General features: G+C 42.1%; 2 protein-coding genes across 5 annotated transcripts in view; one reads left to right on the forward strand and one right to left on the reverse strand.

Annotated features, from left to right (window-relative positions):
• MTERF3 (mitochondrial transcription termination factor 3) overlaps positions 1-17,433 on the reverse strand; it is a 31,128-nt gene extending 13,695 nt beyond the window's left edge. Inside the window, exons 1-4 of one of the 3 annotated variants that reach the window (XM_082432761.1) lie at positions 16,889-17,433; positions 10,554-10,902; positions 9,091-9,243; positions 4,239-4,428 (exon numbers count right to left, since the gene is read on the reverse strand). In XM_082432761.1, coding sequence (XP_082288887.1) covers positions 4,239-4,428; positions 9,091-9,243; positions 10,554-10,902; positions 16,889-16,966 — 770 coding nt within the window. In that variant the 5' untranslated portion in view covers positions 16,967-17,433. Of the gene's footprint in view, positions 1-4,238; positions 4,429-9,090; positions 9,244-10,553; positions 10,903-13,266; positions 13,542-16,888 lie in introns of those variants that run through there. The other 2 variants (XM_082432763.1, XM_082432762.1) reach the window with 2 other exon arrangements.
• The window catches only part of PTDSS1 (phosphatidylserine synthase 1), a 67,011-nt gene continuing 57,886 nt past the window's right edge, over positions 13,788-22,912 (forward strand). For both annotated transcript variants that reach the window (XM_082432739.1, XM_082432740.1), the window contains exon 1: positions 13,788-14,101. In XM_082432739.1, the coding sequence (XP_082288865.1) occupies positions 13,923-14,101 (179 nt within the window). In that variant the 5' untranslated portion in view covers positions 13,788-13,922. The remainder of the gene's footprint in view (positions 14,102-22,912) is intronic.

Here is a 22,912-nt window from a genome sequence, read left to right on the forward strand (position 1 = left end):
TGTCATATTCCCACACCAAAAAAAAAGTTTAAGTAAAAACATTCTATAATAATGGCCCCAAATATGGTTAAAACAAAACAAGCATCCATCCAACTCTAGAATGGTTTCCATTTATAATTGGAAGCAGAAAATATTTCTGAAATCCACTAATAGACAGATTCCCTTTTCAGTTAATCTGACTTATTTTATTAGTTGGTAGAAAAAAATGAAATAGCTTCTGTTTAAGTTTTTTTTTTTTTTTTTTTTTTGCTAAGAATAGAAAACACACAAATTAAGAAGAGATTCAGAACTCTTTTTACAAAGAAAGACCATCAAGCATGGCTAAGACTGAAAAGAGGAAATTTTTTTTTTGGCTGCGCTCTGTGGCTTGCATGATCTTAGTTCCCCAAGGAGGGATTGAACCCAGGCCCCCGGCAGTGGAAGTGTGGAGTCCTAACCACTGGACTGCCAGGGAATTCCTGGAATTTTTTATTTTAGTACATTTATTGAGAATGTATTTTCATAAATAATTTTTACTGTGGTCCTTCAATATGTATTTCTAACAACTGAGAAGTTTCCTGCTAAATTTCTGGGAAACAAAGTAAGGTAGCAATATACAGGAAGTTTGACTATAAAATAACATTACTGATTTTTTAAAATCTATAAACATAGTAAAAGGCAGTTTAAATAAATGCCTAAAATATTCCAGGACATTATCTTGTTTAATTCTCATCAGAGAAACAAAAACAAAAAACAAAAAAACCCCCTGTGAGCCAGGTAAATTTCCCACATTGCATTTGAAAAAACACAGCCTCAGAGTTAAATAACTTGTCTTAGACAACCAGCTAATTAATGACAAAGCTGAAACCTGAACTCAGGCATGCCTACTTCTAATGACTACAATATTTTTATACCATATATCGGAACTTATTATATTTTATACTCAGTGACTATTACGTTACCCCTTTAAAACCAGTCCCTTAGAGGCAATGAGAGAAAAAAATTGATAAATTTAACTACATAAAAATTTAAAATGCAAGGCAAAAAAAAATCATCAACCAAGTCAGACAAGTGACAGTCTGGGAAAATATTTACAACATGTCACAGAGAAGGAACTAATTTTGTTAATATATAAAAAAATGCTTACCAAAAAAAGAAAAAGGCCCAATTAAGAATAGCAAAGGACACTTATAATTTATAGAAAAGGAAATGTAAACAGAAGTTCGACATAAGAAAAGATCCTCAAAAAAAAGAAAAGATCCTCCAAACATCTGATGCTCCAAACATCATTTCCAAAACAATGAGGCAATGTTTTCATCTATGAAATGAACTGAAATCATAAAGTCTGATGACACTGTATTAGTGTGGATAACAGGGAAATTGGCACTTCTGTACACTGTTGGCGGGAGTGTAAACTGGAAAACCTGTATGAAGGACAGTTTGTCAATATCGATTAAAATTATAAATGCATATATCCTTTGACCTAGAAATTCTATGCCTAGAAATGTATCCTACAGATATACACCAATATGTGTGACATGATGTATACATAAGGAGTCACTGCAGCTTCTTTGTGATAGTAAAGCCGGAAACAACCACCATGTTTACCAAAAGGGGACTAGACACATCCACAGTATGAACTATAAAAGGGTTAAAAAGAATAGGCAGAGCCAATAGAAACTATCTCCAACATAGAGTTAAGGTAAGAACGTGAGGTGCAGAATGGTATGCATAAATGCTACAAACTGTATGTACATGTGTTCTTGTGTATGTGTATACACAGATACACATACATGCTTGTATACGATAGAACATTCTTAGCTAGTTGAACAAAAAACTTGATAATAGTAGCTCCCTCCATAGATGGGTCTTGCAAGGCTGATGAGGGATAGGAATATGTAGGTTGGGAAGGAGAATTACCATTTTTTTCCTTTTTTCTGGAAACAGGAAAGATCAATATCTGATTAAAATATTATTGAAACTGTTATCTACTGTGATAACTTTTCCAATAAAAAATTAAGATATAAGGCCCAGCCGAAAGAAAATTTCTAATAACTTAAATGCAGATTATTCATTTGAAAATTCTTAAAAAGAATCAACCAACTTTTTAATACATTTCAAATTCTCTTCATTGAAAAGAAAACAAGTATATGCAATCAGTGCTATTATAGAAATTCTAGAAAATAAGACTGCTGTACATACCAGAGCCAGAAGGTAAGTTCAAAAAAGATTATCATACCTTTGCCTCTTCCAGGAGAAGCTTATTTTTCACTGTATACCCTTTTGAGTACATGTGGTAAATTACCTATTAAAAAATTCCAAGTAACTTTTTAAAATGCTCCACTTTAATTTGGCAGTCAGCCAGGTTTAGGAAACATTAGACTATACTATTACATGAGAGTATTCTTTAATTGTTAGGAGCATGTGTGATCTTGAGCAAGTTAACTTAAGCTGCTTTTAAGCTTATGTTTCCTTCATAGAATTAAAAGTAGGGAGACAGTACAGTGTAGTAGCCAGGACTCTGGAGGTAGACTAAGTGGATTTGAATCCCACTGCCACTTATACTAGCTGGGTAATCTTGGGCAAATTATTTAACCTCTCTGTGCCTCTCCTGTAAAATGGGGATATTAATAATAACGGTGCAGTAGGCAGCCTCTGAAACAGTTCCCAATGATCTCCACCTCCTGGTATGTACTCTTTCTTGAACTAAATCTTGAGCAAAAGGGCAAGTTGGTTTTCAAATGGGGAGAGAATGAGTGTTCCAGACAGTCAGGAGGAGCAGAGCTGGACATGTCAGACTGAGTCCCCTAGAATCATCCTTTCCCTCCCCTGTATTGTAATAGCCTGTCTATATTACACCAGACTGTAAGTCACATGAAGGGAGAGAGTGTGTCTATCTAAGTGCCTTGCATATATAATAAGGGTTCAAACTATTCAATATAAGAAATGTAGTTTTTTTTTGTTCTGTTTTTTTCCCAGTTCAGAGACATTAGACTCTGATAGTTCAAGGAACTGCAAAGCTCTCTGAAACCGGTGTGAGAATAGTCTAGGGGGAGAAGACTAGAGGCAGATTAGTTGGGAGACAGTTGCAGTATTCTTCACGTGAAATGATGGGGACCCGAGGTAAAGTATTCAAAGTGAAGATTAAGAGAAATGCATTGACTGATTTGAGAGCGATAAAAATAGAACCAACAGGCCTTGGTAGGTTATTAGATGTGGATGATAAAAGAAGAGAAGCCAAAGTTAACACCGGTATTTCTGCTTGGGCAGCGGGGTGAACAGCGCTCTCATTCAGGCAATCCGGGAAGACCTAATTTACGTGAGAGGTGGGGGTAATCCAAGATGTGAACTTACGAGACACAGACTCTGTCTCACTCTCTGGTGTGCCCAATGCCCGGCAGGATTCTTACCTCACAGATCAATACTATCTCACTGTATCAATTCTCACAGATGCAATAAATTCTTTGAATGTTGAATGAAGTACAAAGATGTTTATAAAAGTGCTATTTAAAGAAGAACAAAAGGAAAAACCAAAATAGACAGAAATGATTAAGCAAATTATACAATATTTGCCAAAACAAGGTCACATGTCTACCATCAAAAATTGTCCAGAAAGAACAACAGAAAACATCAGGCTTTCAGAATTTTAAGTGTACTATCAGATAATTTAGCCATTGTTAATGGATTTTTTAAAAAACTTATCCCAGTTTCCAAAGGATTGACTTAGCATTAAGTTGAAAACATAAAAATAATAATGGGTAGTTGAACAAAAGAACTGATTTAGATACTTAATTTTGATCAAAGAAGGTCCGTAACAAAAAACTAACATTCACATTCATTAACTACCTCAGTAGATCCTTGTGCTGCTGAGACTTAAAAAAATAACTTACCGGGGCTTCCCTGGTGGCGCAGTGGTTGAGAGTCTGCCTGCCAATGCAGGGGACACGGGTTCGAGCCCTGGTCTGGGAAGATCCCACATGCCGCGGAGCGGCTGGGCCCGTGAGCCACAATTACTGAGCCTGCGCGTCTGGAGCCTGTGCTCCGCAACAAAGAGAGACCGCGAGAGTGAGAGGCCCGCGCACCGTGATGAAGAGCGGCCCCCACTTGCTGCAGCTAGAGAAAGCCCTCGCACAGAAACGAAGACCCAACACAGCCATAAATAAATAAATAAATAAAATTAAAAAAAAAAAAATAACTTACCCATATATTTCTTTATAGCCACTTCTAGGATTACGTGAAAATCATTCTAAAAGCCCTACCTGGTCTTAAGATTTTCAAGGTCTTCAGAGAAAATAGCATAGTTTTTCGTCAGGAATGTTCCCAGTTGGTTATCCTCTATGCCCAAATCTTTAAGAAACAGGAGTATCTGCTTAATGTCTTTTTCAAAATCCAGTCGCAGAAGGAGGTTGGCTGCATCCGGATGTTTTTCTATCTTGGATAAATCCACTCCTGGAATAAATTACGAACACCATTTGAAGATAACTGCTTGGCTGAGTCATTAAACTTTATATACAGAAACACAAGAAATTACTGATGGAGATCAACAACCCATCCCAAGGAGACTGAGACAGGCCAATAGAAACTTCTAAATATTTTTAAACTAGTTTGGTTGCAGAAATAAAAATAAATTTTAAAAAAATGTAGTACTTCTTTCAAAGCCATGTATAAAGGAAAACAGTGCATTTGGGGCTAAATTTCCACCCAAAACAAATTCACTACGTCATATTGACCTAGGATCATCATCTTCACCGATGGTTTCTTGAATATTGTTTGCAGGATGCTTATGAGCCCCTAACGATCTCCACAGTAACTGCTTAACTGGTAACTCTGCAGGGTAACAAACCCTATGAATTGTTACTTTCTTTGAAGTTTATCATTTCTTTAATTATAAGCATTATTTTAAAAATTTGTTTATGATCACCTCCACAGAAGGAATAAAAGTTACCCTGTGTCTTACTCATTGTATTCTCCAGGCCTTTAGCATAAAGACAAGTACCTTGAAGGAGCTCAAGAAATGTCTGCATGAAGCAGGTGAACATACACAGCCCTCAAGTACAAAATGAAGCAGAAAGTATACCACCTTCCGCCTTCACATATCCTTAGAATCTTAGGTAATCTAAGTAAATGAGACAAGGGACAGGAGAGATTAAGAAGGGGGAGAAAGCAAGTTGTTATTTGACTTTGGTTATGGATATTATTAGATGTCCACGTTAATTAGGCAGGGAATCAACGTAACCTTTGATTCAAAATTCTCATTAAAACTAAGCATTTTGGGCTTCCCTGGTGGCGCAGTGGTTGAGAATCTGCCTGCCAATGCAGGGGACACGGGTTCGAGCCCTGGTCTGGGAAGATCCCACATGCCGCGGAGCGACTAGGCCCGTGAGCCACAACTACTGAGCCTGCGCGTCTGGAGCCTGTGCTCCGCAACAAGAGAGGCCGCAATAGTGAGAGGCCCGCGCACCGCGATGAAGAGTGGCCCCCCCACTCGCCGCAACTAGAGAAAGCCCTCGCACAGAAACGAAGACTCAACACAGCCATAAATAAATAAATAAATAAAATTAAAAAAAAAACAAAAAAAAAACTAAGCATTTTATTCTCTCACTTTTTTCCTTTTATCTGATTTTAAAAAATTAAACATGAATAGGAAAGGCCTATTCCTTATCTTTAAAATAAACATTTGAAAATAATGTAAAACTTTAGTTTAGACTTAAATTTTATATTCTTAAAAATATTTCTTCAGGTTAAAATGTAACTCTCAAACCGATTTCTAGATGGAACTTTACAGTCTTAAACATAAAAACAATGAAATAAAAGCACTTTTTTTTAATGGTGTCTACAACCAGAAAAATAAATTATAATTCCATGTATTATTAGATCCAAATATAATTCCAAACTCAAATTTCTTGATATTAAAACAGGTATTGATATAAGATGATCATGAACAGAAAAATAGATTACACAAACACACATACACACAGAATGAAGACACAGAATGAAGACTAAAAACAGATCCAGGATGAACTACAAATCTAGTATACAATAAGGACATTTCAAATCAATGAGGGAAAAGATGGACTATTCATTAAAATATAATGGGACCTCTACCTATATATTTGAAAAATAATAATTCCTTCTATGTCTGATACAAAAATTAATTTCAGATAGATTAAGAATCTAAATATGTACTAACTCTAAAGCTACTAGAAGAAAACACAGAATTTTAAAAATAATATTAAGTATGATTACATAAGCCATTGTATGGCTTTCTGTAATACATGTATTTGCATAGAAAAAGGTGGGGTAATATATGTATTTGGGTAGAAAATTTGCACTCAACAAATTGGTGACAGTGGTTACCTTTGGAAAGTGGAACTGGAAATGTAGAGATGGTAAGAGTTCTCCCTCCTGTAACAGTCTGCACTTTTAACAACTGGATGTAATTCTTTTATAATTTAAAAGTAATACTAATAGAAAAATAAATTATCCGATGGATGGATAAATAAGATAGAAACTAGTCCCAAAAATCTGTGGTAAATGTGGGAAGGGATGCTTTGAAAATAACATAAAGGGTTCGGACTCCAAACTTATCTCAATATTACAGCTGACATGTGCTGAAGTGCCCCACTCAGCATGCGCCGTCACACCCTGACTGTGCCGAAATCGAATTCCTGAAAAGCTGCTTCTTAACAGCAACAGGAGAGCAGAATCTCACCAGGAGAGCACACTGCTGTCAGCACAAATACTTGGGCTTACTCACGATTTCATTAACTTGAAAAAATAGTCACTGAATGCCTCTCATGGACCAGGCACTGATGGGGATATAAAAAATGAGTAATACATGATTCTAACTTCTAGGTGACCACAGCCTAAGTTGGCTTTACCCCATCAGTTCAGTAACTATAATTACCACTGTATTCAGTTATGGTTACACATACTTAGTGCATCAATCAGGGTCTGGCAGGCAACAGTAGTTGTCCTAGAAAGTTCAAATGAAAAAAACTTTAATGAAGGGACTCTGTACAGTGGTGTGAGCAGAGTCAAGGCAACAAACAAGGGCATCCCTAGCGCTACAGAGACAGGGAGGAAAGAGTGTTATGAGAACCCAGAGGGAGCTGGAAGCTATAAAGAAAGGGCTGCTCAGTAGGAGCTGTTGCCATGGAGCAAGGCAGTTACATGACCCAAGGCTGGGAGGGAAAAGGGAAAAAAAACTCCCATCTGCCCTCCCTCTTCTCCTACAAGTGCCCCCCACTGCTGAAGCTGCCCAGAAGCCAGCTGGCAAAGGAGGCCGAGTGCAGAAGTTAGCCTCCTGGGATAAAGAACAAGCAGAGAAAGGGAGAAAACAGATCTGAGAAGCAGAGAAGAACCAGGACACTTGAGTCCTCAAAAATACTGTTTAACAATGCAATCATGGCTCCTCTAGGGTACTGTTATTTAAGTTACTGCCAAGACGTGCTGTTGAAGTATCAGCATACACATGAAGGAATGGCTGAAACATATTTCAAAGCTCTAGGTATACTGTGAATTATTTAAATGTAGGGACCACATGGGTCTTACGTTTATCTGGCATTACCCATAGCACCTCTCACAGGGCTGGGAAAGCCCTGGGCTTTCATGCCTGCAGCAGATGTCATCTTTCTCTCTCCTTTGAACCCACAGAACACTTTATTTGTATCTCTGTGTGGAATTTATCACTTCACCTTTCATTTTTGGATTTCTGTTATTCTTATGTATGTGTATTTAGATGCTCCTGAAGACCTGAAGCTTCTTGAGAACAAAGGCCATTCCCTATACGTTTGAGTAACTTGCACAGGGACAGATGAGTAAACAATTATAATAGTGCTATTATTGCCAGGACTGAGGTAAGCAGGGGGTGATGCAAAGAGCCCAGAGGAGGGTCACCCTATCTGGAGGGTCAGAGAAGACATTTGGGAAGTTACTTGAACTTGAGTTAAGTTCTCCAGCTGTCAGACCTGGCCAGCAAAAAGGAGGGAAGCGGCAAGCAAGTGAAGCTGAAAGGCTAAAGCAAGGGCCAGACCAGGAAGAGCTTAGAAGGATTAGTAGGTCACTGACATAGGCAGATTTGCATTTTAGAAAGAGCACTAATGTTAGAGAGATTACCAGGGCAGTACTGCTGAAAGGAAGACTATCAAGTTAGGAAGCTCCGAACTTTTCACTGAAAACTAAGGCAGTGACTAAGCAAGGAGAGAAGCAGTGGATTTGAGATAATCCCTTGCCCATCCCGTTCCTCTCAATCCCCCAAAGGAGGTTTCTTATCTGGGAAAAGCAAATAAGAGAAGTGCCAGGTCCAGAGATAATGGGAAAAGCAGAAAGTAGCAATAAGGTGCTAGACTGAAAATATTGGTAAGAGGACTAACCTAAGTTTGCAGGGAGATCTCTTGGCTGCCTTCAACCATCCAGAACTAGGAGCATCCGACCAGCCGACAAGCTAAGATGGTTATGGCGCAGGCCTAGAGAGAAACCATCCACATCAGGAGGATAGCGGGCTCCAGAAGGAAGGTCAGGGTAGTAGGGAAATGGAAGTAATATATCATCTGATAGGGCTGACTGTAGGAAAAACTGTCCTGAGAGGCCATTGGAAGTTGTGGGAAAATTTAAAGAAAACTAATCAAATGAAAAACAAAGCAACTGTTAACTCCAAGGAAATGAAAGGTTGTAAAGGAAGGAAAACAATCATAGCACACTTTCTAGACGGCCGTCAAGCAATATTTAGAATTATAATGAAATCAGTGACTAATGATTAACCTCAAAATTGTTAATATAGCCTATGGGGAGAATTGAAGAGAATGAGAGGGAAAAGTACGTGTATATATAAGAGATTAACTGATGTCTAAAATTGATGAACCAAGCAACAGCACCGTAAGCAATTACACGAACATTTAGAGGTTAAATATAAACAGAAAGAGCTAGGAAAGTAGATACTCTAGGGAACGGGGTGCGAAGTCAGGAAGGATGAAGCTGGGAGTGCGGTTTTTCACTAGAAGCCTTTTCACACTATTCAACTTCTATGCACGTGTATGTACTTTGATAAAGATTAAAGATGCTAATTTTAAAAGTAAGGCAATAAAATAAGTGTAGGTTACTGAGACTTACCTAGAAGCACTAACTTCTTCAGAGTCTCGGAATGATCCACATAGTCTCGCAGTGTGAATGAAGATGGGGGCAGTGGAGGGTCCGCAATAATCTGAATGGCCTCCTCCTCGGAAATTGGCTGCAATGGAGACAATGGAGGCAAATCGTCCAGTCCTTTGCAGCCAGGATATGGAAAAGGAGAAGCGAGTTAGCTCTCCAATCTGTACACTTGAAGCTCCTTCTACAAAGACAGCCACTTGCCTAGTTTGCTTCTTTTTGAATCTTGGCATCATTTCTGAATTAAACATCTCAAAATTCCATATATTTTCTACTTTCTAAGAGGTAAGGTTAAGACTCTTGAGAGATATCAACTACTATTCCTCCAAGATAAGAAATCTGTTGGTGAAGTCCGGTACAAAATTCCTTTCCTTCACTTGTAATCAACAGGTATGAATGCTAAAGACCAACTGACCTTCAAGTACGTTTTGAGAAAGAGATCGAGTTTACCACAGCTCGTTAAGTTGGCCAAAAGTACAACATACCAGCCTGAACTGTACGAGTTCAAGTCATCACATCCTGAAGTGCCTTCACTTCGATCCAATCCCTTCTCCTCCAAGGTATTCTCAAATATGTCTGTAAGAGGACTTCTATGATTCTGCTTCTATCACCTACAATCCTTTGCCAAGGACATGACCTCTCTAGTACAGCCTTGAGTCTGAGGTTTGGTTTGTCTTAAGTCAAACCCTTAAGTAGAGAAGATGCTGGTAACTGTAACCTGCCTTAGGCTAAGGAATCAGGGCTGTGACTTTTTATTCTATTTTTGGTCTCTAATCACTACCCTTTCTCATTTCTCATAGCCAGCCTCCCCTTCCTGCCCTTACCCCCCAGCTTGCTTGCTTTCATCTTCTACTTAACCTAATATTATCTCATTTAAGGTGAAATATTCCTTGCATAGGAATGTGCCTAGAACAAGAAGCACAGGATGGAGAAGACTAACTAAAAAAATCTACATGAGGGCGCTTTTTGGAGTGTGCTATTTGTTGTTCTTTTTGTTCTATTTGTTGATTGTGGTGGCTGTTACACAACTAAAAGCATTATGTCAAAATTCATAAGACCGTATACCCAAAAAGGAGGACTGTTACCTGGGTAAAACTATACCCTAACTAGGTATATAGAATAGGGTAAATTAAATCCTAATAAACCTAATTACCACCAGAAAAAAAATTTTTTTAAAGAATCTAAATAACGAACTTAGAAAGTGTTATTCATACAGCTACAAAACGTTCTTATACATATTAATCTCTAAACTTTTTTCTTAGTCAGTAAAACAGAGGCATAATAGAAGCAAATGAATAGAAGCGGCATTGTTCTTTTTCTTTCCTGGCACAAAGTATGACTTGAAATGGGCTAACAAAATGTAAACAGGTAGTCGTTCAATCTACCGAAGTGGGGCAAAGGGGAATTTTCTGAAACTTGAAAATTACCTTCTAGAGACAGTTCAGAATCAAAGCTGGGTATCTTTTGTGACTTCTGTGATGGCTCATTCACAGAAGGAAGCAGAGTGCTTTGGGCGCAATTAATCTCTTGCCCACTTGAGTTGGTAGACTGGGAACTATTCCACACAGAGGAAGTCCGATAAGTCTTAAACCCCGACTGGAGAAAGCAATCGTCAGAGGACAGCTGAGGCTGAGCAAAAAAGCCAGGCAACAATGTTTTTCCTGCTCTCGGAAAACATTTTCTGAGTTGCGTAGCAGTAACGGAGCTACTCAACTTAATTGAGTTGAGCCATCTGGGTATCTGTTGGGCTAGCAGGGCCATTTTTCTTGAAGTAGCCTACAAAAGAAATACATAACTATCAAAAAAGAGAAACGTATTTTACTTAAATGTTTAAACCAGTATTCAAACAACAAAAAGATAAACTGGAAATTATTTTTTTCTAATTAAAAGGTGTTTAATAAATTTAGATCCCTAAAGCAGTCAGATGTTTTTAAGCTCAGGAAAAGCCAAAAACAGGGCAGTTTCAGTTACAAACCAAAAGACAGGAACTTCTGAACTGGAAAAATAAAGATATACTTTGCAATTTAAAAACAAAAAGCAAAATCAGTGGCGTAAGAAAAACAATTAAAACAAAAATCTGTAAATGTTCAAATTACAGCTGAACCTGTTAATATTTAAAGAAAACAGGTGATGCAATTAAGTGCTCTTGAAATTTGGTTTGAAGGACATTTAAGAAGAAGATTGCTGATCAAAATAACACTGAATTATTCAGATGCATTTTATGTACGTACATTAATCACAAAATGAAAACAGGAAGAATTCTACTTAGTCTTAAATGAATCATAAAATATTATCATTGCTATCTAGAAGGTTGTTTCTTGCTTCATTCTCAGGGTTGAGCACTATTATTACACAGATAAAGCCGTTCCTCAAAAGAGAACTGAACAAAACCAGTTTTGCCAAATTGTTTGACTGTAGGAAAAAAGAAAAAGCCTTTTAAAAAAAGGAGTCAAAACTAATAAGCAAAATGAACAGACAGAAATAATAAGCAACCAGCAATGAATATATGTATATTTTGACCAAAAAAGCAGTTGTTTTTAAAGAGACTTTTATCAGGAAAGGACTTTTATATTTAGCCAGCTTAATTAAAGGGTAAATTTGGTGCATATTATTTTATATTAAGTAAGACAATCCGTATAAAATACAGCATAGAGTCTAGCATATGCAAAATGCCCAACGAATGTTAGCCATCATCATCAGTATTATTATTGATTACACAACCAAACATAAATGAATTCTGAATTAACTGTTGCATACAACTTTTTGATTTCTCTCTATTCTGAAATTCAGCTTGTTTTATGCTCTGAATTAGACCAGATAAATGCTTGAGGGTCTAACCTCCTCTTAGAGATTTGTGGTTTAGGGAAGTCTCCTGAAAGGAATTTATAAAAGTGAAATGTCTCACTGTCATTCTGAAATGATCTTAGAAAGGAAAAAAGTATTTACAATAGATAGCCTTGTGGGATAGGTGACTTTTGTTAAACTTTGGTGGGAAATGAGCCTCCAAATCTGCCGTGTTTCCCCTCAAACCTACAATATTCATTCTCTGCACAGCAATGTCATAAGGGCATTGAGCTGGAAGCCAGAAGACCTGTTATGCTGCATTAAGACTAAGTTTCTCACCGCGATCCAGCACAACGACTGGCCCATGATGGGGGGGGGTTCAATAACCATTCTTTAAATGACAACTTTTAAAAAGGTTATGGGTACAGTAAGATGATTCTTAAGCTCCAAAATGTTTTGACTTCTCAGTTTGTCTAAGCAATGTCCTACTTTAAAGCAAACTCCTGAAATCCCAAACTCACTCTGAAGCCTCTAGAGTAAGGCTCAAATTAAAACTCCTTTCACATTAGAACGATTTGCTTTTGAATTCTATCCATATTCATTAAAAGATCTTTATGCAAACAACTAATGTTTATCCTTCTGTTTTTATTTACAAGCGCACTATCTTCACTACATCATCATTTCATCGTTGTGTATACCTCTTAACAGATGATTAATTGTTCGTTCACGAGAGCAGGGCTGGGTCTCATCTCTGGATCCACCCTCCCAGTGACTATTCCCTCTAGCCCAGAGCCTTGCGCTGCTCCAATGTTTTATGGACGGAAATGAATCAGTTGCAACTACGGTTAGCTCATCTGCTTACACAGTATTTAAACCCGGTAAGGCATTTGCGCATGTGTATAAAAACCCTACCCCGTGATCAGCCCTCTAACACGACCCTTTTCATCAGGAAGGTTAAAGTTAAAGAAAAAAACCTGTAATAATTCTTAAGTCCATTAAAATATGTCATATACTAGTTCTCAACCGTGTGCCTTAGTATTTCGTTAGGAATAGGAATTGGCACTTAAATATTCTTTGGCGAGGGTTCAAGATTTCGACCTGTGTAAGGCTAATAAATGAAATCAGGAGATGAAAGGTGGGTGGGAGGATGGCTTCGTAATAACGGGCCTCTCATCTACTGCTTGACGCCCTCCCTAGGCCATTTTAACAAGTCCATTTTAGTTCCCCAACCGAACTTCCGGAGGAAGGCCGTTGACATGCTGGACCTCCTTCCGCGTCCTCCGCAAAGCGCGCGAATAAACAAACATGATTGCGTTTTCGTTTCATCAGCCAAGAAAACAAAACGAAATTATTCACCCTTAATTGAAGACCTAAAGGCCAAGAGGTCCCCGGGCGCGGCCTACACCAGGATAGGGCCGGACCCGAACCCCAGCAGGGAACACGCCCCTCGCGCTCCGGCGGCTCCCGCTTTACCTGTGGCGAGGCCTATGCCTCGTGGTCTTTCTCGCAGGGGCCACCAGACTGGCCGGGCCGCGCGGACTCCTCCACAGCACAGCTACACCACTTGTGTGCCCGCCCGCCGGTTGCTCCTAGCTCCCTAGCCCACGTGGGCTGAGGCCGGAGTGGGCCAGACCATCTGCGAGGCTGCGCGGGGGGAGAGCGGGCGGCGTGCGGGGGACAGAGCCGGCCAAGGGCCACAGTTTCCCTTCTCCTGCGCGCCGCCTCCCTCCAGACTCTTCCACTTGGAACCTAAAGCCACTGCGAGTCCCTAGAGATGCACGTCCCCCAATGCCAGCCGGGGCCCGGCGAGCGGCGCCCCCCGCCAGAGGCTGCGTTGGCGGCGCCGCGACCCCGCCCTCCCGCGCCTGTCCTTCCCTCTGCTCGCTGCCTTTGCTCCTCGCCAGACCCGGCCCCGGCGTCCAGCCGCTTTCTCGCTGCGGCTCGTCACCTCCGGGGTCCCAGCCTCCACGGGCCGGGGCCGCCGCCGCCGCCGCAGGACGGGGAGGCGGGCCATGGCGTCCTGCGTGGGGAGCCGGACCCTGAGCAAAGATGATGTGAACTACAAGATGCATTTCCGGATGATCAACGAGCAGCAAGTGGAGGACATCACCATCGACTTCTTCTACCGGCCACACACCATCACTCTGCTCAGCTTCACCATCGTCAGCCTCATGTACTTTGCCTTCACCAGGTGAGGCGGGCCGGGCTGCGCTGGGGGCGCGCCCTTGGGCGAAGGGAAGGGGCGGATGGGAGGCCGTGGCGGGGAGCATGGCGGGGTGAGGAAGTGGGCTGATTGCTCCACGCACACGCTCTTCCACCGGCGAGCATGTCACCTAGCACACCCAGCTTCCTTCCCGACAGCTCCTCTGGACCGGCGTTCGTCCCTACCCTCCAACCCACCCCCATCCCCACTACCATCGCCACCGCCACCCCTCTCCATACCACCTTTCCCCATACAGCGCCTCGGGCCACATCAGGAACACTCGTGGGTCACCTAGCACGATCTCCGCCCCCCCTTCTCCCGCGGCTCTCAGCGTCGCTCCCCACACACATCACGACACTGGCCCCCTCCTCCGGCCTCCGTCCCTGCCTAGCACACCGCATGAATCATCTGGTATGCACCACTTTCAGCACATACCTCTTCACACTGAAAACACCCCTGTCCACAGCGTCTTCCACGCACCATCCACAGGCCCAGGACACAACCCAGACCCCTTCCCGCGGAACTCCTCCAGTATTCGGCACTACCCGCGTGCACAAAATGCACACGTGCGGTGCGCTCCAGTCTGTATGCATTGCACGCAAATCATCTCGCGTAACCCTTCCCCCAGCCTCAAACACCACTGTCTGTACCACAACAGAAACTGCGGCCGTGGGCACACACATCACAGCGGACATTCCAGCACTGCCACACAGACACCAGCCCACCACACATCACACAGTGCATGCTCTGTTCTGTTCATCACCTAACATACATGCTGAAATGAGACATTGTCAGGCCATTGTAACAGTGCCTGGTGCATCATAAATGCTATGGAAAGTGTTAAATAAAACGCACAAACCTCACACACTGTAGCACAACTCTCATATCCCCCTGAAAACACACACTCAAAGCACTTCTAATATATACCTGTGCATAGGAGTTAACCCTGCCCAACTTTCGTCAGCCCAGAGCTTATAACTCTACCTCACTGAACATGTGGCCCTTCAACCCCAAGCCAGGGAACTGATTCATGCCTAAATGATAGGCACACCTTGGGTCCTACTTATAAGGATTCATGTTTTCTGAATGAATCTCTTTAAAGCAAGAAAAGGTGTGCCTATACCATGCTTAAAAGACCCACCCAGAGAACTGGAGTTTTGGAGCCACACTGTTGGTCTCAAGACTATTCGTGTGACCTTGGTTAAGTTATTTAACCTTTCTCTGAGACTCAGGATCCACCTTTAAAATGGGGATAGAACATGTACTTACCTCATATGGAGTTATAAGGATTAAATGAATATGTGTGAATGCACTTAGCAGAGTACTTGGCACATGATGCATAATTAATGTCAGTTACTTCTCTCCTAGTATATATTTATCCAACAATCAATGGTTCTCAGCCCAGATCAGCAGAAACTGCAGGGTTATATTCAGTGGCCACAAGCATTGAGGGAACTTCTGGTATTTAGTGGGTGGAGGTTAAGGATGCTAAATGTTTATAACTCAAGGGATAGCATTGTACGACAAAGAGTTGTCCCTTACACACGGGCACACATGTGCACCTACACACTTGTATACACACAAGTGCCAATGGTGTCTCCCTTGAGAATCAATGCACTTTTTCAGATTTTCATAAAACTAATAATGTCTTCCTACATCACACTTGTTCCTTATCTCCACAATCCACTTGACTCTTGATTCTTATTTTGTAACTGCTTATCTATTTGCATGACTCTATCTAAAGCCATAAAGCATATAAACAATTACTCTTAATGATTGAGGGAAACAGCTACTATTATTGTAAAATCTTCCGGTAATGCTCTGCAGTGGGGTACGACCAGATCTTTCTACAGTGTCCAACCAAGAACATATTTCTAGCTTTGGAGAGAAATCAGTCTTGTCCCTATTTATGGTTGCCCTCAAATACTTATCATGTCATCTGATTTTACCACCTAGTAGCTGTGTGGCCACTTAATTTTGCTAAGCCTCAGTTTCCTTATCTGTATGTAAAGTGAAAATATCTAGTAATACCTGATAGGATTTTGTTATAAGGGCTCAATTCATTTTTTTAGATAATCTGTATTTAGCTCAATGCATGACAAATAGTAAGTGCTCGGTAAACATTAGCTATTGTTATTATTACATCATTTCATTGTATGCTAATGCCTTCTAAATTATGTTTGTCATTGAATGAGAGTGTGGTGTGCTCTATAATTAAGAAAAGGGATAAAGACATTGGAAAAATGGACAGTGCCTTGCTCGGGTAACATACATCCCTGTTTCAATATTAACTTCAGTTTCACTTCATCTCGTGTGGTTTGGCAAGAGATGGAATTAGTGCAGGTGTTTCTTTGGAACTTAGAAAAGTAATTATGGCATTTTATTTTAAATAATGAGAAGCAAGAATGAGCAGTTAGTTTCAAACTTTTATCTTTAATATTATTCTAGACCCTTTCAGAACAGATTTCTCTTCCTCTTTTCTAATACAGAAAGTCACATTCTTCTGGAATTTCCCTTTTACAGCATATTCTGCCAAAGGATTCAATAAATTACAGCAGTGAAACTTTAAGAAATGAATATGAATTTTAACAGCTTGTCAAACGTAATAGAAAAGGCATAATCTGAACCTCAGGCTATGGCCTTTTCCAAAAATGATAATAATTTTACTTCTTCCACTCATTTCAAAGAGACAGAAGTCACATATTAAAGAACTACTTAATAACAAGTTTCATGTTATAGAAAATCATAAGCACCATTAGTACAATTAGTACTTACTGTGTCTTCCTCATTTTTTGTAATGATTTGTGACCCCTGAAACTGAGACATTACAGTGATAGCTCTGTCTTCTTCCATAAAGACTGAAAGTAATTACTTCTTAAAGTTTGTTTTTCAAAGACTAGTAGTTGAAGAGAGCCAGGGATAGAATACTTTCGGGGTGTCAGATTACCCCTATGTGTGAAACAGTACCTGGGTCATGTCACATGCTGCAGAGACACAGCAAGAATTTAGGATTGGCAAGGATTAGATGCCTGTCACAGAAGTCTGAGACAAGTTTGGACTTACCAAGCAGTTCTTTTGTTAAATAACAACTAGGCCAACTCACTGTTAAATCATAGCGTTTAAATCTCCAGTCCCTATCACTAACAATAAAGCCAGATGTTATTGAATCATTCCCCCTAAGATTGGAAAAGCTCACTTTGCCACATTTTAGGATAAGTATTTTTAGAAATTAAATGCTTTGGCATATGTCTTATAAGTTTGTTCAGCCAAAGTAGGGCAAGGAGAGCCTTTCTCTTAAGCTCAGAGTGCCTCATATTTACGCTGCTTTCATAGGTTGGTAAACTTGGAAACGTTGAATGGCCTCACTTTCAAACACTCAGGCTTTAGATTTGAAAACACCAAAATTTACGAAATGACGTTCGTAGCAGCTCACTCTCTCCTTAAGAGGCACCTGGCAGTAAAACAGTGGAGTCAGTCACTCCAGTGACACTTGTCCAGCAAAAATCATCACTTACCCAGAAGAGACTGCCTTCCAACTGCTTCCTGTACCTAAGGGATCCTCTGCTTACCTATGGTTTCTCCTTGATATGGGACTGAGGAGGCGGATGAGGGCAGGGAAATGGACAGACTTTTTTTTTTTTTTTTTTTTTAACTTTTTTTTTTTTTTTTTTTTTTCTAAATTTATTTACTTATTTATGGCTGTGTTGGGTCTTCGTTTCTGTGTGAGGGCTCTCTCCGGTTGTGGCAAGTGGGGTCCACTCTTCATCGCGGTGCGCGGGCCTCTCACCATCGCGGCCTCTCTTGTTGCGGAGCACAGGCTCCAGACGCGCAGGCTCAGTAGTTGTGGCTCACGGGCCCAGCTGCTCCGCGGCATGTGGGATCTTCCCAGACCAGGGCTCGAACCCGTGTCCCCTGCATTAGCAGGCAGGTTCTCAACCACTGCACCACCAGGGAAGCCCTGGACAGACTTTTGATTGATTGATTTTTCTTTGTTGGTGATACTGGTTTTTACTTCATTTCCTTTAGTGGCTTTGGAGCTCCAGCTCTTCATCTTATCACGGAGCCATAGTTCCACCTTCTGTGTCTCTTCCCTCCTGGATGCCTGCCAGCGTTCCCTGTTCTTTCCCTGTAGACCATATCAATTCCCATTAGAAAATAACTCCTGATCCTGCCGATTCAGTTGTCTTGAGCCTATTTCCTTTATGTACATCATGTTCTTTCTCTCCCAATAACAGAAGGCCTGGCTGTCCTTGTTCCTGGACACCAGCAATGTTAAATGATCCTCCATGTCGGCTGTGTACTGGGGCTACACCAGCCTTGGAGGTGAAGGAGTGCACTGTGTTAGGTGGCGCCATCTAAAGAGGTCCAGTTAACAGCCATCTTTTTTTTTAAATTTATTTATTTTTGGCTGTGTTGGGTCTTCGGTTCTGTGCGAGGGCTTTCTCTAGTTGCGGCGAGCTGGGGTCCCTCTTCATTGCTGTGTGCGGGCCTCTCACTGTCGTGGCCTCTCTTGTTGCGGAGCACAAGCTCCAGACGCGCAGGCTCAGTAGCTGTGGCTCACGGGCCCAATTGCTCCGTGGCATGTGGGATCTTCCCAGACCAGGGCTCGAACCCGTGTCCCCTGCATTGGCAGGCAGATTCTCAACCACTGCGCCACCAGGGAAGCCCAACAGCCATCTTAACATTTGTCTTCCTCACTTCCTATTTGAATCATATTTTTAATTGGATTTAAATAAGCACCTTTTAGGGACTTCCCCGGCAGTCCAGTGGTTAAGACTCCGTGCTTCCACTGCGGGGGGCGCGGGTTCGATCCCTGGCCAGAGAATTAAGATCCCGCATGCCCCGTGGTGCGGCCATAAATAAATAAGCACCTTTTAATTATCCTTTCTTATCCTTATTTCTGGTGTTTTATGTCCTTAATAAGATTATACGTTTATTGAAGGAGAAAATGTGTCATATTTCTTTGGGGTCTTCTGTAGTAAATAAGCATCTGAGTGACTCAAATATTTATTTGGTTTACATGATGCTTACCTCAGAGAGTTTACATGCCTAGTATTGCTGCCTAGTGTTTAGCATTTTAGGTATAATTCTATTACCAAGTGTAGTATAGTTTATCTTGTGATATAATCCCTCTAGCCCCAGATTTCTATAGGGAAGTTATCAGCGTTTTAGTCGCAGCAAATCTGGAAGCCAGGGACTCGTCCAGGCATCTAGGACTGCTTTCCTGAGCCCTAGGTCCTGGCATCACATTTAATTTAGTTCAACAGTCCGCACTCCACCCAGCCCAGGTCTCCGCCATCCTGGAGTTCATCTAGTTTATCTTCACCAGGTCCAGTTGGGCCTTAGTAGCTTTCAGAGCTGTCCTCCTCTGCCCATGCCCAGGCTTTGGCTCGGCAAACCCCCTGCTCTCTGGGGTAGACACTCCCAGGCCTTGGCTCCATTTCCCTCCGGTCCATCGTCCACACTGCTTTCCTCATGACCTTTTGAAATCAAGATCGTGATCTCATCCGTCCCCTGCTTACACTCTTTCCCTGGATCCCCATCACCTATAGCACGTGCTCGCTGGACCCTAAGCTCTTTCATTACAGAGCCTTACATCTCCCCACACCTGTACACGGCACACACAGCAGGCCCAGACAGCTCCCTGGCTCCGCACCTAATGCCAGGCTGGCACCTCTCTCTGACTGGAGAGCACCTCCTGCTCTCCTGCCATGAGCCCACCGCATCCCTGGCAACGCACCTGGATGGTCCCCCTCAAGCCACCTTTCTTGATTGTTCCAGGAGGCTCAGAGGAAGAAATGTTTATATACTTCCAAACATTTTTTTTTTAATTTATTTATTTATTTTTGGCTGTGTTGGGTCTTTGTTTCTGTGCGAGGGCTTTCTCTAGTTGTGGCAAGCGGGGGCCACTCTTCATCGCGGTGCGCGGGCCTCTCACTATCGCGACCTCTCTTGTCGCGGAGCACAGGCTCCAGACGCGCAGGCTCAGTAGTTGTGGCTCACGGGCCTAGCCGCTCCGCGGCATGTGGGATCTTCCCAGACCGGGGCACGAACCCGTGTCCCCTGCATTGGCAGGCGGATTCCTAACCACTGCGCCACCAGGGAAGCCCCTTTTTTTATTATTGTATCTCTCCTGTTGTAGTTATTTGTTTCTATATCAATTTCTTGAGGCCAGGTATCTTAATCATCACAGAATACACACCCAGTAAATGCTAAATGAATCAAATATTAAAAAAAATCATTTATACAATGTGAACTTTCAAAAACTATCACTCTTCTCTTTTCGTTGAAACGTCAGCTGTAATTCTTAAAAAGAATCCTAACTTTTTATAAAATGAAACGAATGTAGTCTTCAAAGCTAGTTAACATCGGTCCACCTTGTAACCCGGGACTGAGTTTTCCACTGGGAGAGAGGATCCTTAACGGTGACTAGCCTCATAAACATGAGCCTTCCTGTGGGTCTCAGTTTCAAGGATTCCTGTTAAAGAGATGGAAAGGAGAAGATAGGAGGGGGAGAGGGGACAATCAACTTTGCAGCCTTAGGAGTCAGGATAGAGTTCTTACCTTCCTGGCCCCAGGGAGACAGCCTTGTCTAAAGATTGTCTGTGAGTGAATGGAGTTTGTTTTCCCGGTCTCCTTGCCTGTAGCCTGTTGTTCAAGTTTAAGAATCTGAGTCCAAAACTTTTTGAGTTCAAACCTTTGTTAAAAAAACTCAGGGCTTTCCTTATACTTGTCCTGCTTTTAGGGTTCTCTCCTCGGTAGTTACCTATACTCAAACAGGGGTGACAGAAGGAGTTGAGACGTTTGAGTACTTGATTGGTCAGCACTGGGGCGGGAAGGTGCAGTGGAGCCTGTGGGCCCAGGCCGTGACTCCCCCGCACGTTACCTGGGTCTCGAGCCCGCTCAGCCCTGGCCTCTTGCTCTTTCTGGCACCCACCACATTGAGAAGGCCTGCTCTGTGCCAAGCGTTGTGCTGGGCACTGGAGATACAGTGGGTGAATGAGATGGGGCCTGAAATTACAGTTTTACTCTAATCCATTCAGTATTTTCACTGTGTATGGTCAGGGCTATGCCAGCGTGCTTCTGGAGCTCCTCCTAAATTTAGCAGAACTTCAGGGAAAAGGACTCTGCCTCCCTAAGCTTGTCGGTATCATACCGGTAAGGGTAGCAGTCTTGACCTAGAGCCAGCATTCCAGAAGCCCTGGCATCTACTTCACTCTGCCTCTATTTGTTGTAACTGTGGGCAAGATAAAGCAAGAGCTTTATTTTCTTCATCCTTCAAGTAGAGATAATACTCCCCCACAGAACTGTGGAGCAGTTCAATCAAATGCCAGCTGGGAAAGGTCTTTGGAAAGTTCAGAGCCCCAGAGACCAAGGCGCTTGTTATTAGAGCCTCAAGAGGACCTAGGAAAGAGGTCAGGGCACTGCCACGGCATCACAGTTGAAAGCTTGAAGTCTTTTTATTTTTTGTGGCTGTAAAGTAAAATGTCTTATTTGAGCAAGAATCCTGAGGCCAGGAAAAGTCAAGATGGGGGTCTGGCAGCCCTGACTGCAGGTTATGAGCTCCCCTGGGAAGTGACAACTACATTGCCCCCTCAAAGCCTGAGGAGATGGTAACAACACCACAAACAGGGGCCAGTCTTGTGTGAACAATCGAGGTGGGTTTTTGGTTTTGGGGGTGTTTTATCAGGTTAATCAGAGGCAGTGCCAGTGAACTGAAAACTTTTCTCTCAGGCCAAAGTTATACTAAGATACTAATTTAATTTTTATGTCTTACTGTGCTTTTCATCATGATTCTCGCAAGAATCAGGACCAAGTTTGTTCATCTTTGTCCCCAACGATAGGTGTCAGCTGGCTTACGGAATGGGTGGACAGACATTGTAAACTAATAACTGACAGACCCTCTGTGCCAGGCACTGTTCTAAGTCCATCGCACATGTTATTTTATCCTCACAACAACCCTGTGAGGTAGAACTATTATTACCCTTTGATATACTGAGGAGGAAACCAAGGCACAGAGAGGTTGAGTAATCTGCCCAAGGTCACACAGGCTGATAAGTGTGAAGTCAGAATTCTGGTCCACGCAGTCTGGCCACAAGCCTGTCTTCCTTGTCACTGCACCAAACAGCCTCCTAAAGGGGGAAAAACTTAGACTTTGGAGTCAGTAAAATGCAGATTATGATCATTTCCCCCTTTGAGGGTGTTAGGAAGATTAAGAGAGTTAACATGCAAAGCAGCTAGCTAGCTTTCTGAGTGAGGCACAGATCTAGTGGATGTCCACAGATAAACCCTTCTTGTCCTCTAATTGAGGGTCTCTGGAGTCGGTAGTGTGGTCTTTGGGGCCTTTGCAGCCAAGTTGCTTTTCATGATTAACTGTGGAAAATGTCTGTGTCCCTCGGCATATGGTTAAGTCTCTGGATTGCTGGCAGCGGAGAGAGAAGAGGCCACACCAGAGCTTACAGAATGGCCCTGTGTGGTCAGCTTGTCAGGAGGCCGGTGGGGTGGGCAGCCTCCTCAGTCATGCATTCCGTTCTTTCTGCGCGCCCACCTCTTGCAGGGACTGTGCTGGATGCCGAGGGTACACGCTCTCTACTCTCAGGAAAGCCAGAGGGTGTATCTGGGGCTGCTAGTCTGATAGGACTCAAGATTTCTTCTTTCGCTCACCTGCCTACCCTTCAATCTTTGATCACAGGAGTCTGATCTTCCTGTACTATATATTTTCAGTTTTGCCAAAGATCTTGCTGTCCATCTTTGATACTTTTTGTTTTTCTAATTAGGCAAATATAAAACGGCCAGCTT

The sequence above is a fragment of the Balaenoptera physalus genome (assembly GCF_965194825.1).
Source record: "Balaenoptera physalus genome assembly, chromosome: 17".
Classification (NCBI taxonomy): Eukaryota; Metazoa; Chordata; class Mammalia; order Artiodactyla; family Balaenopteridae; genus Balaenoptera; species Balaenoptera physalus.